Here is a 23,193-nt window from a genome sequence, read left to right as displayed (position 1 = left end):
AGAGCTGGTTCCATTTCAATAGATATGTATTTGCAAATAATCATGATACGTCAATGATAGGTCTTTTCTGTAATACATTAGGGTCTTATTTATAAGGGTATTACAGGGTTATAGGAAAGATGTTGTTAATTATTGTTAATCTTCACACTACACTACTTGTTCCTTAATCTCACATGTCATTTGTCCAACGGGAGTGAAACATGGATACAGTGCAAGAATTTCAAGTATTTTTTATTTAGTAATAAAACGATTTGGCACGTCATTCAACGTGAATTTCGATTTATCTTTAAACGGCTCAATTTTATTTCAGTCTAAGATGTAATGCTCAAGTATGTGTTTCTATCTTTGTCCACACACTTTGCACTTTACCTCATCTAGATCCCTATACAAGCCGAACTGCCATAAATACCTGTAGCCAAGTCTTATTCGAGCTATGACAACATCTATTAGTCTTGTAATGTTACTTGTCCCAAACACATGTTTTACTTTACTCATTTCATTGTGATGAACAATGGACCTGTTACTTCCTATTTGCACTCTTCTGCTCTCTTCAAATTCATACAACAGTTCTCGTCTAGTGATTCTTTTAAGCGGACATATTTAATAACTCAAGATTCCGTTCAACATAGTCTATATGTACTGGTCTTAGTAAGGGGGGTCAACTTGATCATGTTCCTCCAGTTCCCCCTTTATCAAGGGGTCTTCACTATTTTTATGTTTTCCTCTTATTAAGTATCCGCATATACTGTATATCTATGTATTTGTATGTATTGTATGATGTATTTAATGCTAGTAGCGAGGAAAAGGAGTCAGATATAATTAAACTGTTTACATCAGTGATTTAATCTCTGTTAACTTTACGTTACTACCCTGAACTATCACCCTAGGGTTACTGCCCTGAACTGTCACCCTAGGGTTACTACCCTGAACTATCACCCTGGGGTTACTACCCTGAACTATCACCCTAGGGTTACTACCCTGAACTATCACCCTAGGGTTACTACCCTGAACTATCACCCTAGGGTTACTACCCTGAACTGTCACCCTAGGGTTACTGCCCTGAACTGTCACCCTAGGGTTACTACCCTGAACTGTCACCCTAGGGTTACTGCCCTGAACTGTCACCCTAGGGTTACTACCCTGAACTATCACCCTGGGGTTACTACCCTGAACTATCACCCTAGGGTTACTGCCCTGAACTATCACCCTAGGGTTACTACCCTGAACTATCACCCTGGGGTTACTACCCTGAACTATCACCCTGGGGTTACTACCCTGAACTGTCACCCTAGGGTTACTACCCTGAACTGTCACCCTAGGGTTACTACCCTGAACTATCACCCTGGGGTTACTACCCTGAACTATCACCCTGGGGTTACTACCCTGAACTGTCACCCTAGGGTTACTGCCCTGAACTATCACCCTAGGGTTACTGCCCTGAACTATCACCCTAGGGTTACTACCCTGAACTGTCACCCCTAGGGTTACTACCCTGAACTATCACCCTAGGGTTACTGCCCTGAACTATCACCCTAGGGTTACTACCCTGAACTGTCACCCTAGGGTTACTACCCTGAACTATCACCCTAGGGTTACTACCCTGAACTATCACCCTAGGGTTACTACCCTGAACTATCACCCTAGGGTTACTACCCTGAACTATCACCCTGGGGTTACTACCCTGAACTGTCACCGTACAGTTACTGCCCTGAACTATCACCCTAGTGTTACTACCCTGAACTATCACCCTAGGGTTACTACCCTGAACTATCACCCTAGGGTTACTACCCTGAACTATCACCCTAGGGTTACTACCCTGAACTATCACCCTAGGGTTACTGCCCTGAACTATCACCCTAGGGTTACTACCCTGAACTATCACCGTACGGTTACTGCCCTGAACTATCACCCTAGGGTTACTGCCCTGAACTATCACCTTAGGGTTACTGCCCTGAACTATCACCCTAGGGTTACTGCCCTGAACTATCACCCTAGGGTTACTGCCCTGAATTATCACCCTGGGGTTACTGCCCTGAACCATCACCCTGGAGTTACTGCCCTGAACTATCACCCTGGGGTTACTGCCCTGAACTATCACCCTGGGGTTACTGCACTGAACTATCACCCTGGGGTTACTGCACTGAACTATCACCCTAGGGTTACTGCCCTGAATTATATCACCCCGGGGTTACTTCCCTGAACTATATCACCCTGGGGTTACTTCCCTGAACTATATCACCCTCGGGTTACTACCCTGAACTATATCACCCTCGGGTTACTACCCTGAACTATATCACCCTGGGGTTAATGCCCTGAACTATATCACCCTCGGGTTACTACCCTGAACTATATCACCCTGGGGTTACTACCCTGAACTATATCACCCTGGGGTTACTACCCTGAACTATATCACCCTGGGGTTACTACCCTGAACTATATCACCCTGGGGTTACTGCCCTGAACTATATCACCCCGGGGTTAATGCCCTGAACTATATCACCCCGGGGTTACTGCCCTGAACTATATCACCCTAGGGTTATTACCCTGAACTATATCACCCTGGGGTTACTACCCTGAACTATATCACCCTGGGGTTACTACCCTGAACTATATCACCCTGGGGTTACTACCCTGAACTGTATCACCCTGGGGTTACTACCCTGAACTATATCACCCTGGGGTTACTACCCTGAACTATATCACCCTGGGGTTACTACCCTGAACTATATCACCCTGGGGTTACTACCCTGAACTATATCACCCTGGGGTTACTACCCTGAACTATCACCCTCAGGTTACTGCCCGGAACTATATCACCCTGGGGTTACTGCCCTGAACTATATCACCCTGAGGTTACTGCCCTGAACTATATCACCCTGGGGTTACTACCCTGAACTATATCACCCTGGGGTTACTACCCTGAACTATATCACCCTCGGGTTACTACCCTGAACTATATCACCCTGGGGTTACTGCCCTGAACTATCACCCTCAGGTTACTGCCCGGAACTATATCACCCTGGGGTTACTGCCCTGAACTATATCACCCTGGGGTTACTACCGTGAACTATCACCCTGGGGTTACTACCCTGAACTATATCACCTTGGGGTTACTGCCCTGAACTATCACCCTGGGGTTACTGCCCTGAACTATCACCCTGGGGTTACTACCCTGAACTATATCACCCTGGGGTTACTGCCCTGAACTATCACCCTGGGGTTACTACCCTGAACTATATCACCCTGGGGTTACTACCCTGAACTATATCACCCTGGGGTTACTACCCTGAACTATATCACCCTGGGGTTACTGCCCTGAACTATATCACCCTGGGGTTACTACCCTGAACTATATCACCCTGGGGTTACTGCCCTGAACTATATCACCCTGGGGTTACTACCCTGAACTACTGAGAGAGAGACACATACAAAGGTGTTTCTCTCTCTCAAACAACAACAAGATTGACCTCTCATCGCCTAATGTCCGCTGTATCCTAGCAACAAAAGAACGGTTTATGGGGGAGTTCGTTATAGCGTGGCATGATATATTTTAGTCTCGTTGTCAGGAGACACAAAACCTGTACTTAGGCTTATCGAAGTCCTCCACTAAGCCACTCTCTTACTGACCTTCTCCAAGTTGCAACCCACAACAGTCGACTAGTTCCCGGGTGCCTGTTTACGGCTAGGTGAAGAGACGTATCAGGTGAATAAAAACTTGCCAAAACGTCACTGACGTGGCACAAAATTCTACGTCCTCAGCTCTTAACCAAGGAATTTGGGTGAGATCCCTCGGCAGGGCAGAAACGGTTGGCGACTTAATTTTACCTAATACATCTATTCACCTAGATGTGAAAAGGTAAACAGGATTTAGCCAACTGTTTTGGGTTGCATACTGGAGAGAGTCAGTTGTTGGCCTTAGGGAAACTCAATAGGCCTATGCACAGCCTTTCTGTTAACGACAGGTGTTATTTGGTCTTATGACAAGGCACGTGTACTGTTAAACTAAGAAAAAGTCTTCAAAATGGTGAGAAACATTTTGAAGTGCAAAGACTGAAAGTTCAACTGTCTTCCTGGTTATAATTACTTCAGACTTCCTCTCAGTTTCTCTCTCACTCTCTATATCCTTCACTCTTTCAGTCAGTCTCTCCTGGCCTCCAACGCCTTCTTCCCCTCCCTCCCTCCCTCCCTCTGCGAGTACTCGAGCATGAAGAAAATGTTGTAGTTAAACTCCACCATCATTTTCCACGGCCTTCTTGGGGGAGCTGAGCTAAGTTCTCGATTTCCTTCGATGTGTTGGGGTTTTTGGACGGGGGATGGGTGGTGGTGTTGGGGTGTCTGGAGGGGCAGGGGTAGTGGTGTTGGGGTGTTTGGAGGGGCAGGGGTAGTGGTGTTGGGGTGTCTGGAGGGGCAGGGGTAGTGGTGTTGGGGTGTTTGGAGGGGCAGGGGTAGTGGTGTTGGGGTGTCTGGAGGGGCAGGGGTAGTGGTGTTGGGGTGTTTGGAGGGGCAGGGGTAGTGGTGTTGGGATGTGTGGAGGGTGTGGGGTGATGGTGTTGGGGTATGTGGGTTGTTGGGGGAGGGAGGTGTGGGGGAGTAGAGAGGTGGTTGTCCTCGGCTTGGTAGCGGTGTTGTCGACCCCTTCACCCCCCCCCCCCTCACACACACACCCCAACGCACACCCCTCCTGCACCCCCCCCCCACACACAGTGTCAGACAGTGCCAGCTAGCGGCGCTCCAGGTTTTTGTTAGTCTTTAGAAGGTTACAGATAACATAGACCAAGAAAATAAGCAAAACAATGCTTTAGTTTTAAGCAAAATGCTCTAGTTCCTATTTCGTAGTGGACAGTACCTTCACCAGCTTGCCTTACAGGGGTCCCTGTGGCGTAGTGGACAGTACCTTCACCAGCTTGCCTTACAGGGGTCCCTGTGGCGTAGTGGACAGTACCTTCACCAGCTTGCCTTACAGGGGTCCCTGTGGCGTAGTGGACAGTACCTTCACCAGCTTGCCTTACAGGGGTCCCTGTGGCGTAGTGGACAGTACCTTCACCAGCTTGCCTTACAGGGGTCCCTGTGGCGTAGTGGACAGTACCTTTGTTACGACCACTACGGGTCGTAACCGGGTTCTTGATGACCTACGTGATAGTATCCGACCCCAAGTCGGATACTAGTGGCTTTTAAGGAGTTGACTACGTAATGCAATAAATAAAGGGGGGGGGGGAATTAACACAACACTGATTCCTTTACCAATATATTCCCATCACCTTAAACAGAAACAAAAATGAAATATTACTACCCTAAGATGTATATACTGGTGTCGCTCTCACATAGGACACCGAGCACTCCACAACGCTAACACTATGCAGCCTTCGTCAATTTTCGTGTTTCCCCAACACACAGTACCATTCCCAACCTTACTGGCCAGAGTACTGGGAAACACTGGCGAGTCTACCTTTGCCGTGGACCAGCCTACTGGCAGTATCACGAGGTGCCTCTGTGCCCACAACCACTCTCTAGCCAAGTGCTGGCAGAGAACCTCAGCCACGCGCTGATTGGGGCCACTACACAGAAAAATACAGGGGTAGCGCAACCCTGGCAGGACCCCTCTAGCGACGGGCTAGTAACGCTCCTCAAGTCCTCAACAGGCATCTCATTGTCGGTCGTCTCTTCCCTTAGCCAGTCCCGGGATATGCCGAATTCTTCCACTGCCTCTCTACTAGCAGCAACCACACTGTTCCTGGTCGGCGGCAGCTCACTTAGTCGTCAGGCGGGACTAAGTTGGGAGAGTTTAGGCTACCCAATATAGACTGCCACCCTCAGTACCACTGCTGGCCCACGTCACCTCTGTAGATACAGACATGTCATCAGTTATAGGGTACTGGAGTAACCAGGAAGCAACACTAACTCAGCCATTGACATTGTGCTCTGTAGCACAACCTAGGTGGCGCTGGTCTTGATTTGCCACCTCAACAGAGATCGCCCACAATGATCTCTCTGGCTGTCCAAGGCAGGAAACTGGAGCCATTTACTGCTATCAGGTTACTACCACTAGATGGTGTTGTTCGTATGGTGTCTGATAGCACGGGAGTTGGAGAGCAGACTCACAGATGGCGCTGAAGTCACTACTCCCTGCTTTGATGAGCATGTCGAGTTCGTAACAACCTTCAACCGCTTGCCTTACAAGGGTCCCTGTGGCGTAGTGGAGAGTAGCTTCACCAGCTAGTCTTACAGGGGTCCCTGTGACGTAATGGTAGCACACAATCCCTACTCTTCGCGAGCAATTTCGTCTGGGTTCGAGCCCTGGAAGGAAGGACTAACTGGGTGGCAATCCTTAACTGTGGCCTCTTTTCACCGAGCAGTAATTGGGTACCAAGTTGTTAGCTGATTGGATGGTCATGCTCCAGGGTGAACTAGCATGGTAAGGCTTACCATGCGCTATGGGAAGGGAAAGCTCTCAGCCTGCTAACAGGCTCTGTGTGTGTGTGTGTGTGTGTGTGTCACCCCTCTCTCCTACTCATGTCCTCTCTTACCTCTGCCATAACTATTCACTGATTCACCAATGTAAACCTTCAGTCACTCGTTCGCCGACGGGACTTCCAATCCACTCATAATCCCTACTCACAACTCTTCCCCACTCCCACCCATTCCCACCTTTCAGCCCACCCATTCACTCCCACCAACCTTTCAGGCAACGCATTACTCATGCTCCATTATTCGCACTCTACACACCTGTTCTCAATTAAACCCATTCTCTTGCCCACCTTTGTATCCTCCCCCCCCCCTTCCGCCCGCTTCGTTTCACTAACTTGTACAATGACTCATTCCACCGAACTGGTTATCAACATACTCTCTCTCACCCGCGAGCTCAAAAACATTTATATAACACACAAGGTCACTCAACCTCTCATCCATTTTAAACACACTCAAACACACACACACACACACACACACACACACACACACACACACACACACACACACACACACACACACACACACACACACACACACATTGTGTCAGATTGATTGTCAGAAAGCCTTTGATACAGTACCACACAAGAGGTTAGTGAAAAAGCTGGAGATGCAGGCTGGAGTGAAAGAGAAGGTACTCCATTGGATAAAAGAGTACCTAAGCAACAGGAGACAGGAGACAACGAGTCAGTGCGAGGGGGTGAGGTCTCAGATTGGCGAGACGTTACGAGTGGAGTAACGCAGGGGTCATTCCTTGGACCTATACTGTTTCTGATATATGTAAATGATCTCACAGAGGGTATAGAATCGTTTCTCTCAATGTTTGCTGATGATGCAAAAATTATGAGGAGGATTGGAACTGAGGATGATAGTAGGAGGTTACAAGATGACCTAGACAGACTGAGTGAATGGTCCAACAAATGGCTGTTGAAGTTCAACCCGGGTAAATGCAAAGTAATGAAACTAGGAAGTGGAAACAGGAGGCCAGACACAGGATACAGAATAGGAGATAAAGTACTTAATGAAACGGACAGAGAGAAAGATCTAGGAGTTGATATCACACCAAACCATATCACATCCTGAAGCCCACATAAAAAGAATAACGTCTGCGGCATATGCGAGGCTGGCTAACATCAGAACAGCATTCAGGAACCTGTGTAAGGAATCATTCAGAATCTTGTACACCACATATGTAAGACCAATCCTGGAGTATGCGGCCCCAGCATGGAGCCCGTACCTTGTCAAGCACAAGACGAAGCTGGAAAAAGTTCAAAGGTATGCCACATGCCACTAGACTAATCCCAGAACTAAGAGGCATGAGTTACGAGGAAAGGCTGCGGGAAATGCACCTTACGACACTGGAAGACAGAAGAGTAAGGGGAGACATGATCACAACCTACAAAATCCTCAGGGGAATCGACCGGGTAAACAAGGATAAACTATTCAACACTGGTGGGACGCGAACAAGGGGACACAGGATGAAAACTGAGTACCCACATGAGCCACAGGGACGTTAGAAGGAACTTTTTTAGTGTCAGAGTAGTTAACGGATGGAATGCATTAGGCAGTGATGTGGTGGAGGCTGACTCCATACACAGTTTTAAATGTAGATATGATAGAGCCCAGTAGGCTCAGGAATTTGTACACCAGTTGATTGACTGTTGAGAGGCGGGACCAAAGAGCCAAAGCTCAACCCCCGCAAGCACAAATAGGTGAGTGAGTACACACACACACACACACACACTTACATTAGTTGATTGACAGTTGAGAGGCGGGACCAAAGAGTCGGAGCTCAACCCCCGCAAGCACAGCCTGGTAAGTACAACTAGGAAAGTACACACACACACACACACACACTTTAATTCGCTCGTTTATTTACCCAGCCTCATATAAATAACACACACACCTTCCCTCAGACTCACACAGCTAATAACTTATTCACTCATTTACACTTTTTTTTTTGTGACTACAAACCTACTTATCCTCTTGTAAAAAGAGGTTTGAACGAAGAGTTTTAAACCTGTGACCAAGGACCCTAAATTTTCAAACCCACCTAATCTCACGTAACAACGTAACAAGAGCTTTGAACTGGTAGTGTGAACATGTGCAGGCGATAAGTCTGCACATGTTCATGATAAGGCGATAACGTGGCAGAAGAATGTTGACCAGACCACACATGTGACCCACGGCTCCAAATCTCCACTATCTACCAAACCATCAGATATTCGTGACGGTTCAATAAATCACAGTGATAGACAACACGAGGGAGGAGCAGAACAAGTTACTAAGTAGATTCATCAAAGAGAACTTGTAGAACCCCTTATAAGCTTACATCCCCTTGTTGAAGTAATACAACTTTTTGGCCTAGGCCTTAGGAATGTTAGTCAGGATGTGTATGCTAACTTGATATTAAATAAACTATAAAAGTATCCAGGAATCCCCTGTCGTCCGTAAGTTAGTTATCAATGATGATACTAATATTAAATAATTCTATTTTTTCACTTTTGTTTTTTATATTAACAAAATACATTCTTTATTTTTACATTAATGTCAACATGTATAAGAAATTCACTGCAGAAGTAGAGTGACTAGTGGAATACAAGGATGTTGTGTAGAACACACACTGATGTTTACCTAAGAAGTACAGAAGAACTTATCTGGACTTATCCAGACATAACCTCTCCCCAACCCACACAACCTCTCCCCAACCCACACAACCTCTCCCCAACACACATAACCTCTCCCCAACCCACACAACCTCTCCCCAACCCACACAACCTCTCCCCAACCCACACAACCTCTCCCCAACCCACACAACCTCTCCCCAACACACACAACCTCTCCCCAACCCACACAACCTCTCCCCAACCCACACAACCTCTCCCCAACCCACACAACCTCTCCCCAACCCACACAACCTCTCCCCAACACACACAACCTCTCCCCAACCCACACAACCTCTCCCCAACCCACACAACCTCTCCCCAACACACACAACCTCTCCCCAACCCACACAACCTCTCCCCAACCCACACAACCTCTCCCCAACCCACACAACCTCTCCCCAACCCACACAACCTCTCCCCAACCCACACAACCTCTCCCCAACCCACACAACCTCTCCCCAACCCACACAACCTCTCCCCAACACACATAACCTCTCCCCAACCCACACACACACACACATACACACACACAACCGTCCCTACCCATCCTCCATACATAAAATAAAATCAGCCCCGGCGAAAAAACACCAAATGAACTTTAAGACGTAACAGCGGCTTCACCTAACAGTTATTTGCCTGCAGACGTTGCTGTTATTTAGCGCGCATATACATTAGCGTCTATACCAAGTAACAAGTAATATTTGTCTCTAATTAAAGGTTGAGTTTATTTTCTTCCCCATCACCAATTGTTCGACCTTAATATTTTCTGATCATTTCTTATTACTGAATGGGTTCGATAAATTGTCACGTCAAGCGTTCGATTATTTTCCGGAAGGTTTACCTTGGAGTCTATATATTTTAGTGAGAATTGACGTCTCTTGAAAGGCGAGGCCAGAGGCGTTCACGAGAGGCCAGCGCATGGAAAGAGTTTCTGAGGTAGAGTGACCTTCACTCTCTCCCCCCACCCTGTACTGGGATCAAAGAAGGGCACTTGCGGAGCATATTCATTCCCTTAACTATAACAAAATCGCTCATACTATTACACAAACGCTCAACCATACACTCACTCGCTTTCATACGTATGCACCATTCTACACACTCATGCACACGTTCTCTCCTTCACTCGTTCACTCATAAGCATGCACGCCCTCTTAAGGCGTGCATGCTTATGGGGCATTGTGGGGTTAAGTCAGAGTGGGATAATGTTGTTAGTGGAGTACCTCAGGGCTCTGTCCTGGGACCTCTGTTGTTTATAATATATATAAATGATTTAGATTCAGGTTTGAGTAGCAACATTTGCAAATTTGCCGATGATACGAAAATCGGTAGGGAAATTAATTCGGAGGAGGACTCACTATCACTTCAAGTTGATCTAGATAGGGTTTTGAAATGGTCAAAGGATTGGCAAATGCAGTTTAATGCTGATAAATGTAAAGTTCTGAGGCTAGGTAATGATGATAGAGTTAAAAGATACGAGCTAGATGGTGTTGAGATTGCGAAAGGGATCTGGGGGTTATGATTAGTAAGAATTTAAAACAAAAGGATCAATGCATGAATGTTCGTAATAAGGCGAATAGGACACTGGGATTTATTAATCGAAGCGTTAGTAACAAGACTCCTGGTGTGGTTCTTAAGCTATATCTTGCTCTGGTTAGGCCCCATTTAGATTATGCAGTTCAGTTTTGGTCGCCGTATTATAGAATGGATATAAATTCACTTGAACGTGTCCAACGTAGGATGACTAAGTTAATTCCCCAAATTAGAAATCTTTCATATGAAGAAAGATTAACAAAGCTTAAGTTGCATTCACTGGAAAGGCGAAGAGTTAGGGGTGACATGATAGAGGTTTACAAGTGGATGAATGGACATAACAGGGGGGATATTATTAGGGTATTAAAAATATCAACACAAGACAGAACACGAAACAATGGGTATAAATTGGATAAGTTTAGATTTAGGAAAGACTTGGGTAAATACTGGTTCAGTAACAGGGTTGTTGATTTGTGGAACCAATTGCCGCGTAACATGGTGGAGGTGGGGTCCCTCGATTGTTTCAAGCGCGGGTTGGACAAGTATATGAGTGGGATTAGGTGGTTATAGATAAGAGCTGCCTCGTATGGGCCAATAGGCCTTCTGCAGTTACCTTTGTTCTTATGTTTCTTATGTTTCTTATGCACTCACATGCATGTACTCCCGCACACACGCTCACGCACTCACACACTAGCTCTCATGCACAAATGCACAGGGGAACTGCTCCAGTGGAACAAGCAATTCCATAACAACAGAAACCAGTCACAGTAATGGAAGATACTTTGGAGTAACGAGATATTATAAACGGGGTCAATCAAACAAGGGGTCAGAGCTTGGGTCAATATAATTTTTAATAAACACAAATGATCTTCAAGATTGGGATAACAAACTTTCTCTCAATCGTAGATGATAACCCAAAAGTTATGAGAAAGGTAAATTATTTAGAAGATTGCAAGAAACTACTTGATACTCTGAGCTTACTTAAAGAATGGCTCAACAAATAATAATAATAATAATAATAATAATAATAATTTTTATTTAGGCAAAGGTACATACATAAAGAGATTTTACAAAGTTTGTTGGCTTTATAGATAGGAGCTAGTACATACAATGCCTAAAGCCACTATTACGCAAAGCGTTTCGGGCAGGCTAGTGGCTAGTAGAGTTTAACTTAAACAAGTGCAGAGTAACCTAGCAAAGTCCTTGGAACATAAACTCGTATTCAGCGTATCAAATAAGAAAGGAAACTCTCTGGACTCGACAAATATAGAGAAATAAGAGATGTTATTGAACCAATCCTGTCTATGTAAGCCCATATGAAATTAAAATCCTCAGCTTCAAATGAGAGGTTGATCAACATAAAAACTGACACTAGAAACCTGAATTCAAAAGTCACTGAAGACCCAGTAAAACACATTTGTCAGACCAATTCGCGAATATGCAGCACCAACGTGGGATCAGGATAAAAACAACTATGCCTGAGAAAGTATGAAGACATGCACTATATATGAGGGTTGAGAGGTAAGAGTTATAAGTAAAGACTCAAAAAAAATAAGCATTACATCAACGGAAGAGAGAATTGTTAAGGATGACATGATTATCATATAACATTCCAAGAGAAATGGCAAACACACAGATTTAGCAATGCAAAACAAAAGACACAGGTCCTTGAACTATATGTTTAACACATCTCTAACCCTGTCCATGCCCGGCAAACACACACCGAAACTACGACGTTGGTGCAACGTTTGAACAAGTTTTAACACCTCCTAACCAGTTATAACATCCAATATAACAAGTTGTAACAACGTTCTAATACGTCATAAACACGTTAAGCCAAGATGTAACAACTTTATTACAAGTTGTAATAAACGGAAAATAGAGACAGTTCGGTTTGTGTTTCCAGGGTGGAGGACAGAAGAAAATGTATAAATGCTGGTTAGCATTGTAAATGTGTGGCCACGTTTGTGGTAGAAAATAATAATAATAATAAAAAAAGACACAAAAAAAAAGGTGGAAATGAAATACCCAAATCAGCCAGTTATATCTGAAAGAATTCTGTCAATTCAAGAGAGTGAACAAAATGATTACACTAAGAAGTAAATTAATAGAATTAGATTCAATATTCAGCTGTATTAGAATGTAGTTGTGCCAGAGTCTAAATCAACATTATCGATGTTAAATCGACGTTTAATCAACAGTATAGTAGATGAATGAAGGTTATCGACATTGAATCAACGCTATCGAAGTTGATTCAACGATATCGACCTTGAATCAATATTATCGAAAATGAATCAATATTATCGATATTTTATCAACATTATCGATGTTGTCTCAACATTATAGACGCTGAAGCAACATTATATATATGTATTAACGTTATCGACGTTGTTTAGACGTTATAGACGTTGAAGCAACATTATCTATATGTATTAACGTTATCGACGTTGTTTAGACGTTATCGACGTTGTATAGACGTTATAGACGTTGAAGGGACATTATCTAAATGCATTAACGTTAGCGACGTTGATCCAGCGTTGATAACAGCCGGGAAACACTCAATAGACAATCAAACCCAAATTTCAGACTTTATAGGTGTCGTTTGTTATCACAAAATGAGCGAATCCTAATGAAAGACGGGCGTGGGAATCGAACTCAGCCACTCTATGACACTCGCCTTACAGTCACAATTCATCATGGAAAGTTGCATGAGACTAACGACTCATGCAGAAAACGGAACAGTACGTCACTTTCGCGAGCCGATTTCATTTTCTAGTACGACAGTTTTTGGCCTTAAGTAACTCATAGGATCAAAATGCGAAGTTCTTTGTGAGTGGATAAGTTGGACGAACAGACATTCTCTCTAACAGATATGTTTTAATATGCTGAAGGGCAAGGCCAGGGGTGCTCAGGATAGAGTTTGTACGGTAAAGTGATCACCCCTCCACTTTCAACCTACCCCTTGGGCTGAAATCAAGGAAGTGCACTAGCGGAGCATATCCATGCCTTGATAGCTATTAAATGCTTGCAAGCACGCATGCCATCACAAACACACACACACACACACACACACACACACACACACACACACACACACACACACACACACACACACACACACACACACACACACACACACACACACACACACACAAACACACACACACACACACACACACACACACACACACACACACACACACACACACACACACACACACACACACACACACACACACACACACACACACACACACACACACACACACACACACACACATGTATAATGTATAGCAACATGTATAGCAACAAGGCATGTATAGATGAACTACAGAGGGCAGCAACAAATGCGCATAGAATGAGAGCGAAGCTGCTGGTCATGGGGGACCTAAATCACGGAGAGATAGATTGGGAAACGAGGAATCCCCATGGCGGGGAGGAGACCTGGGGAGCGAAGCTGGTAGATGTTATTGACAGGAATTTCCTAACACAGCATGTGAAGGAAGATACTAGGGAAAGAGGAGGGGATACGCCCAGCCTATTAGATCTCATTTTCACCCAGAATGTAGAAGACATCGAGCAGTTGGAACATGAGATACCACTAGGAGCCAGTGACCATTGTGTCCTAGTCTTTGACTACATGATGGAGCTTAAAATTGTGACCAAAGGACAAGAGGTCCGGGAAAGGAGACTTGATTACAGAAAAGGGGACTACAGAAGGATAAGGGACTACCTGGGAGAAGTGCAGTGGGAGGAAGAATTTAGAGGAAAAACAGTGCAAGGTATGATGAACCAAGTCATATGGAAATGCAAGGAGGCTGAAGAGAGATTTATTCCAACAGTAAAGGAAAAAAGCAGGAGGGAATATAATAACCCATGGTTTAATAGACAGTGTCAGGAAGCAAAGGTGAGAAGCAGGAGGGAGTGGCGGAAGTACAGAAGACAAAGGACAGAGGACAACAGGATTATATGTAACAGAGCTAGGAATGATTACATTAATATAAGACGAGTGTCGGAAAAAATTATGAGAATGATATTGCAATCAAAGCGAAAAAGCAACCTAAATTACTACATAGCCATATAAGGAGGAAGATATCGGTAAATGACCAAGTGACAAGACTGAGGAAAACAGAAAGGGCATATACAGAAAGCGACAAGGAAATCTGCGAGGTACTGAATGCAAATTTCCATGGAGTGTTCACAACCGAGCCTGAGCAGCTCCCATTGTTAGAAGCGATTACCCTAGATGAAAGACTATCAGATATAGAGGTGACAGCAGAGGAGGTAATGAAACAGTTGACAACACTGGATGCAAATAAAGCTGTTGGACCAGACAAAGTATCACCGTAGATACTTAAAGAGGCTGCGCAAGCTCTCAGCGTGCCTCTGGCAATGATCTTTAATGAGTCACTTATGTCGGGAGAATTGCCCAGTTGCTGGAAGGAGGCAAATGTCGTACCGATTTTTAAGAAAGGTGATAGGGAGGAGGCACTAACTACAGACCCGTATCACTGACAAGCATCCCCTGCAAAATACTTGAAAGAATAATTAGGTTAAGACTTGTTGAGCACCTGGAGAGCATTGGGTTTGTAAACAAGCACCAACATGGGTTCTGGACAGGGAAATCATGCCTAACAAACCTTTTAGAATTCTATGATAAAGTAACAAGGATAAGGCAAGACAGAAAAGGCTGGGCAGACTGCATATTTCTTGACTGGCAAAAGGCCTTTGATACAGTACCGCACATGAGACTGCTATACAAACTTGGGAGACAGGCAGGAGTAAGCGGAAAGGCCCTAGTATGGGTGAAGAACTACCTAACAGGAAGAAGCCAGAGGGTAATGGTAAGGGGCGAGAAGTCGGACTGGCGAACAGTAACAAGTGGAGTACCTCAAGGATCGGTGCTGGGACCAATCCTCTTTCTAATTTACGTAAATGATACGTTTACAGGAGTGGAATCATACATGTCAATGTTTGCGGATGACGCAAAATTAATGAGAAGAGTTGTGACAGACGAGGATTGTAGGATCCTCCAAGAGGACTTAAACAGGTTGCAGAGATGATCAGGGAAATGGCTACTGGAGCTTAACACCAGTAAATGTAAAGTTATGGAAATGGGATCAGGTGATAGGAGACCAAAGGGACAGTACACGATGAAGGGGAACTGCCTACCTATAACGATTCGAGAAAGAGACCTGGGAGTGGATGTGACACCTAATCTAACTCCTGAGGCACATATAAATAGGATAACGACAGCAGCGTACTCTACACTGGCGAAAATTAGAACTTCATTCAGAAACCTAAATGAGGAGGCATTTAGGGCTCTTTACACTGCCTACGTGAGATCCGTCTTAGAGTATGCCGCGCCATCATGGAGCCCCCACCTGAAGAAACACATAAGGAAACTGGAGAAGGTTCAGAGGTTTGCGACGAGGCTTGTCCCAGAGTTACGAGGGATGGGATATGAAGAGCGTCTGAAGGAACTGAACCTTACGACACTAGAGAAAAGAAGGGAGAGAGGAGATATGATAGGGACATATAAAATACTCAGGGGAATTGACAAAGTGGAAATAGATGAAATGTTCACACGTAATAATAACAGAACGAGGGGACATGGGTGGAAACTGGAAACTCAGATGAGTCACAAAGATGTTAGGAAGTTTTCTTTTAGCGTGAGAGTAGTGGAAAAATGGAATGCACTTGGGGAACAGGTTGTGGAAGCAAACTCTATTCATACTTTTAAAACTAGGTATGATAGGGAAATGGGACAGGAGTCATTGCTGTAAACAACCGATAGCTGGAAGGGCGGGATCCAAGAGTCAATGCTCGATCCTGCAAGCACAAATAGGTGAGTACACACACACACACACACACACACACACACACACACACACACACACACACACACACACACACACACACACACACACACACACACACACACACACACACACACACACACACACACACACACACACGCACACACACACACGCACACACACACATAATTAGGCTAAGACTGGTTACACACCTGGAGAACATTAGGTTTGTAAACAAGCATCAACATGGGTTCTGGACAGGGAAATCTTGCCTAACATACCTTTTGGAATTCTATGGTAAAATAACGAGGATAAGGCAGGACAGAGAAGGTTGGGCAGACTGCATATTTCTGGACTGCCAGAAAGCCTTTGATACAGTGCTGCACATGAGATTGGAATTGAAACTTGAGAGGCAGGCGGGGGTGGGAGGAAAGGTCCTAGCATGGATAAGGAACTACCTAACAGGAAGGAGCCAGAGAGTTACGGTAAGGGGCGAGAAGTCGGACTGGCGAACAGTAACGAGTGGAGTACCTCAAGGATCGGTGCTGGGACCAATTGTATTTCTAAGATATGTTAACGACATGTTTACAGGAGTAGAGTCCTACATGTCGATGTTCGCGGATGATGCAAAGTTGATGAGAAGAGTTGTGACAGATGAGGATTGTAGGATCCTTCAAGAGGACTTGAACAGGTTGCAGAGATGGTCAGAGAAATGGCTACTGGAGTTCAAGACGAGCAAATGTAAAGTTATGGAAATGGGACTAGTTGATAGGAGACCAAAGGGACAGTACACAATGAAGGGGAACTGCCTACCTGAGACGACGCGAGAAAAAGACTTGGGCTTGGACATAACACTTAATCTATCTCCTGAGGCACATATAAATAGGACAACGACAGCAGCGTACTCTACACTGGCAAAAGATAGACCATCATTCAGAAATCTAAGTAAGGAGGCATTTAGGGTGCTTTACACTGCCTACGGGAGGCCAGTCTTAGAGTATGCCGGGTATGTCGGCATACTCTAAGACTCATACTCATTCTCGGCATAGAGTCCCATACTCTAAGACTCTAAGAGTCTTAGAGTATGGGACTCATCATGGAGTCCCCATCTGAAGAAACACATAAGGAAACTGGAAAAAGTTCAGAAGTTTGCAACGAGACTCGTCCCAGCGTTAAGAGGGATGGGGTATGAAGACCACCTGAAGGAACTGAGCCTTACGACACTAGAAGAAAATAATGGAGAGAGGGGATATGATAGGAACGTATACAATACCCAGGGGAATTGACAGAGTGGACATAGACGAAAAGTTCACACGGAATAGTAACAGAACGAGGGGACATGGGTGGAAGCTGGAAACTCAGATGAGTCACAGAGATGTTAGGAAGTTTACTTTTAGCGTGAGAGTAGTGGAAAAATGGAATGCACTTAAGGAGCAGGTTGTGGAAGCAAACTCTATTCATAATTTTAAAACTAAGTATGATAGGGAAATAGGACCGGAGTCATTGCTGTAAACAACCGATGGCTCGAAAGGCGGGATCCAAGAGTCAATGCTCGATCCTGCAGACAAAAATAGGTGGGTACAAATAGGTGAGTACACACACACAGAAACGTATACTCTTGCAAGTACGCTCATTAACACACATCTACGCTAACATCCATAACCTCACATGTACTCTCACAAAAAACGTTGACATGCAAGCACTCTCGCAAAGACCCTCACACATAAACGAATACTCCCATGCACACACATTCGCCTGCGACTCACATTCCAGGGACTCGGATTCTATTGCCTGCTGAGATATAAACAGTTGAGCAGAGTTTCTTTCACCCAATGAAACTGTTCATTATTGGGTCCGATATAATTAACTCCTAGATACCTAGGAGTTAGGTACCTAGGAGTTAGGTACCTAGGAGTTAGGTACCTAGGAGTTAGGTACCTAGGAGTTAGGTACCTAGGAGTTAGGTACCTAAGAGTTAGGTACCTAGGAGTTAGGTACCTAGGAGTTAGGTACCTAGGAGTTAGGTACTCCTAGGCAACTAGGAGTTAGACAGCTGTTGTGGGTTTCATTCTGTGTATGTGTATATTTGAAAAAGAGGTAAATGTACAATAAATATGATTGAGAAATATAGTTCGTGAGTCATTATACTGACACCCGATGGTGTCAGTATAATGGGTTCCAAGAACTAATAGCTCGGTCATGCAGGCAAAAATACGTAAATACACATTTATTGATCATATATTTCGAAGAAACTGCTTCGCTGGATCTTCGCGACTAAAACTGACCAATGAAACTGTAGAGTCACGAGATGTTATAAATAGGGTCCCACAGGGGTCAGTATTTGATCTTTTTTATTCCTGATTAATACAAATGACCAATATTGGGTAGACACCGTTCTCTCAATATTTGCTAAACAATCAAAAGTTATAAGGATATATACGATAGAAGACAGTAAGAAGCTACTTGACGTCGTGGACATACTAAAAGAATGGCCCACCAAATGACTAATATAATTTAACTCTTGCAAGTGCAGACTAATGAAGCTGATTACTGGGAACACGACGCCGTATAAACAGCCGCATAGAAAATATCAGATCAGAGAGGAAACCTTCTGGAATTGGATAAATATTTATTATTAACATATGTATTGACAAAATTAATATACAATTTTATCTAATCGGAGTAATCAAATTAGTTCTTATTTCAGTACTGCTGATATTGAATGCGACATATGACATAGGATCATACAAAACTCAATAGGTCTATTAAATAGACTGAAGTACAATTATTTTTTAAAGGAAAAGAACTGAAAGATGTTATCTATCAAAACCTGTCTTCCGACACACACATCAAATTATCCTCAGTTTCTTATGAATAGATGGCAAATATAAAACTTACCTTTAGAAACTTGAATACAGAGACATGCAGACTCTGTTTTCAACATATGTCAGACCAATTCAGTAAAATGCGGCACAACACAGAGGAGTTATGATCTCGTTAAAAACCCAAGCTGGAGAAATTCTATATATACGCCGGAAAGTTTGCTCCGGCGCTCGAAGGTTCGAGGTATAAGGTAAAATTTACCAAATAAACCTAAGATCAATGGAAGATATGAGTTAGTGATGAAATTATTATCACAAAAAAATTGTCACAGTAAGTAACAAAACATACGGATTTAGCAATATGACAAGAGAAAGACACAGGTGGAAATTAAAAAGCCAAATAAGACTTAGTTATATTTTAAAGATTGTTATTAGGTCATGACAGTGAGCAAAATGAATATACTAACAAGTAAAATAATTGAGATTTTGAATTAATTTGGGTAATTGAATTAATACACAGCTATCTTCGAATGCAAACATACCTCAGCCAAATATGCTCTATATTATATGCACCCTTCAATTGAGAGTTTGGAGACGGGTCGATGGAGCTGGATCATTACTATGTATAAACCAAACACGATAATCGAAGATATTTATGGTTCACACTACCGACAACCATTAGCAAACAACTGCATTTTGGTGACGGACATAGTGGTGCAGAGAAAGTAAATAAAAGTTTCTATGGCGAAAGAACATATAAACAGAAATCACACACAGAGATCGCACTAACGTGATGCATCAAATGAACAAATCCACAAGGGCTGTGACGAGGATTCGAACCTGCGTCCGGGAGCATCCCAGACACTCAGTCGATTAAGGTAGTGTCTGGGAAGCTCCCGGACGCAGGTTCGAATCCTCGTCACGGCCCTTGTGGATTTGTTCATATAAACAGAAAATACTTCATTAAAATCAATGCATTTACATTTTGACATTATAGATAAGGAGTATATATTTTTTTTAATGCAGGGATATTCCTGCGCGGGCCCTAAACCTCTGGCTGGCCCACTAAGTGTTGCTTGTTTCTGTTTTACTTGGGCGGAGTATGAGTATTTATGACTCGTATGGACGCTTCACTAAGATTTTACCATATGTGTTTAACAACTTCTTCTGCTCTGTTGAATCTAAGTTGAAATCTTAATAAAGAGCATAGATAGGTTAGGAGTTCTAGTGTTCATCCTAAGCTTATGGGATGGTAAAAACACAATGAGAAAAAAGCAGTTAGAGTTTACGCACTGAGATAAAAACTGTCCTTGAAAATCGAGGCCCACAAGTCCACAGGAGAGAGCCCCGCCCCTGCCTGCTGGTATAAAAGGACGCGCTCCATCCACCTGGCCACAGTCAGCTGATACTTCACAACTATGAAGATCTTGGTTAGTGACATCTAACTTTGTTTTAAATATTTGTTTCTGTAGCGCAGTATAAGCTATTGCAGTACATTGTTGTTAATAGTGGTAAATCTCTTAGTGCAGAAAGTGTACACACAAACACACATACACACACACACACACACACACACACACACACACACACACACACACACACACACACACACACACACACACACACACACACACACACACACACACACACACACACACACACACACACACACACACACACACACACACACACACACACACACACACACACACACACACACACACACACACACACACACACACACACACACACACACACACACACACACACACACACACACACACACACACACACACACACACACACACACACACACACACACACACAAGCGGCGACCTAGACAAGCTGAAGGAATGGTCGAACAAATGGTTGTTAGAGTTTAACCCAACCAAATGTAATGTAATGAAGATAGGTGTAGGGAGCAGGAGGCCAGATACAAGGTATCATCTGGGAGAGGAAATTCTTCAGGAGTCAGAGAAGGAAAAAGACTTGGGGGTTGATATCACGCCAGACCTGTCTCCTGCAGCACATATCAAGCGGATACCATCAGCGGCATATGCCAGGCTGGCCAACATACGAACGGCATTCAGAAACTTGTGTAAAGAATCATTCAGAACTTTGTATACCACATATGTCAGGCCAATCCTGGAGTATGCAGCCCCAGCATGGAGTCCATATCTAGTCAAGGATAAGACTAAACTGGAAAAGGTTCAAAGGTTTGCCACCAGACTAGTACCCGAGCTGAGAGGTATGAGCTACGAGGAGAGACTACGGGAATTAAACCTCACTTCGCTGGAAGACAGAAGAGTTAGGGGGGACATGATCACCACATTCAAGATTCTGAAGAGGATTGATAGGGTAGATAAAGACAGTCTATTTAACACAAGGGGAACACGCACAAGGGGACACAGGTGGAAACTGAGTGCCCAAATGAGCCACAGAGATATTAGAAAGAACTTTTTTAGTGTCAGAGTGGTTGACAAATGGAATGCATTAGGAAGTGATGTGGTGGAGGCTGACTCCATACACAGTTTCAAGTGTAGATATGACAGAGCCCAGTAGGCTCATGAATCTGTACACCTGTTGATTGACGGTTGAGAGGCTGGACCAAAGAGCCAGAGCTCAACCCCCGCAAACACAACTAGGTGAGTACAACTAGGTGAGTACACACACACACACACACACATATATATATATATATATATATATATATATATATATATATATATATATATATATATATATATATATATATATATATATATATATATTTATATTTATATCTTTTTGTAGGTTTATATTTCTTCAATAACATTTAAGCATAACATCGTGTAATATTATTGTTTACTTAACAGGTCATTGTTGCCACCCTGGCGGCCTTCTGCTTGGTTAACACAAGTGCTGATCCTGCCCCAGATCCTGAGCCCGGTTACCTAGGCGGCTTTGGCGGAGGATTTGGAGGCTTCAGGAGAGGTTATGGAGGCTACGGAGGCTACGGACTCTATGGTCGTAAAAAGAGGAGCGCCGAGGCTGTTGCTGAACCTGAAGCTGAGCCCGGTTTCCTAGGCGGCTTTGGCGGAGGCTTTGGAGGCTTCAGGAGAGGTTATGGAGGCTACGGAGGCTATGGACTCTATGGTCGTAAAAAGAGGAGCGCCGAGCCTGTAGCTGAAGCTGAAGCTGAGCCTGGTTTCCTAGGCGGCTTTGGCGGAGGCTTTGGAGGCTTCAGGAGAGGTTATGGAGGCTACGGAGGCTATGGACTCTATGGTCGTAAAAAGAGGAGCGCCGAACCTGTTGCTGAAGCTGAGCCTGGTTTCCTAGGGGGCTTTGGCGGAGGCTTTGGAGGCTTCGGGAGAGGTTATGGTGGATATGGTGGCTACGGATATTATGGTTGAATATCAACTATTAGCAGCTGACCGTTCTCTTTTCCTTTCATTACTGAATATTTTAAAATGAAAAATATATATAACAAGAAAGTCAATCTAAACTTTTATTTATGCCATTTCTGTATTTTATCGAAAAAAACTTTCTTGTTGTTGCTTGTTGTTTAAGATGTTTAAGATGTTGTTTAAGATTAAGATATGCAGTCTCCGTGGTGTAGTGGTAAGACACTTGCCTGGCGTTCTGCGAGCGCTATGTCATGGGTTCGTATCCTGGCCGGGGAGGATTTACTAGGCGCAATTCCTTAACTGTAGCCTCTGTTTAACGCAACAGTAAAATGTGTACTTGGATGAAAAAACGATTCTTCGCGGCAGGGGATCGTATTCCAGGGACCTGCCCGAAACGCTACGCGTACTAGTGGCTGTACAAGAATGTAACAACTCTTGTATATATCTCCATCCCCATCTCCATCCATTCGCTACCCGGAGCAAAAAGGTCCAAGTACCACGGGCT

General features: G+C 44.0%; 2 protein-coding genes across 2 annotated transcripts; one reads left to right on the top strand and one right to left on the bottom strand.

Moving 5' to 3' along the window:
• Positions 1–828: 828 nt before the first annotated feature.
• On the bottom strand, positions 829–6,533 carry LOC138357891 (uncharacterized). Its single transcript, XM_069315059.1, has 3 exons — positions 6,525–6,533; positions 1,586–2,167; positions 829–1,464 (listed from the first exon to the last, which is right to left on the bottom strand). The coding sequence occupies exons 1-3, from the start codon at positions 6,531–6,533 to the stop codon at positions 829–831; spliced, it is 1,227 nt and encodes a 408-aa protein (XP_069171160.1).
• Positions 6,534–22,154: 15,621 nt separating this feature from the next.
• On the top strand, positions 22,155–22,780 carry LOC123746186 (ATP-dependent RNA helicase A-like; the record flags this gene model as incomplete). Its single annotated transcript, XM_045727508.2, has 1 exon — positions 22,155–22,780. A coding segment is annotated over one exon (540 nt), but the record flags the coding sequence as incomplete, so codon positions are not given.
• Positions 22,781–23,193: the final 413 nt, after the last annotated feature.

This window comes from Procambarus clarkii, chromosome 80 (genome assembly GCF_040958095.1).
Source record: "Procambarus clarkii isolate CNS0578487 chromosome 80, FALCON_Pclarkii_2.0, whole genome shotgun sequence".
Taxonomy (NCBI): domain Eukaryota; kingdom Metazoa; phylum Arthropoda; class Malacostraca; order Decapoda; family Cambaridae; genus Procambarus; species Procambarus clarkii.
Note: the sequence above shows the minus strand (reverse complement) of the source record. Positions and strands in the feature narration are given on the sequence as shown.

What these genes read in the sequence shown, in the direction of transcription:
- LOC138357891 (XM_069315059.1), bottom strand. An exon ending in TTCAGGGTAGTAACCCTAGG is followed by an intron (nt 1,465 to 1,585) that starts GTGATAGTTCAG and finishes GTGACAGTTCAG; the next exon opens with GGTAGTAACCCTAGGGTGAT.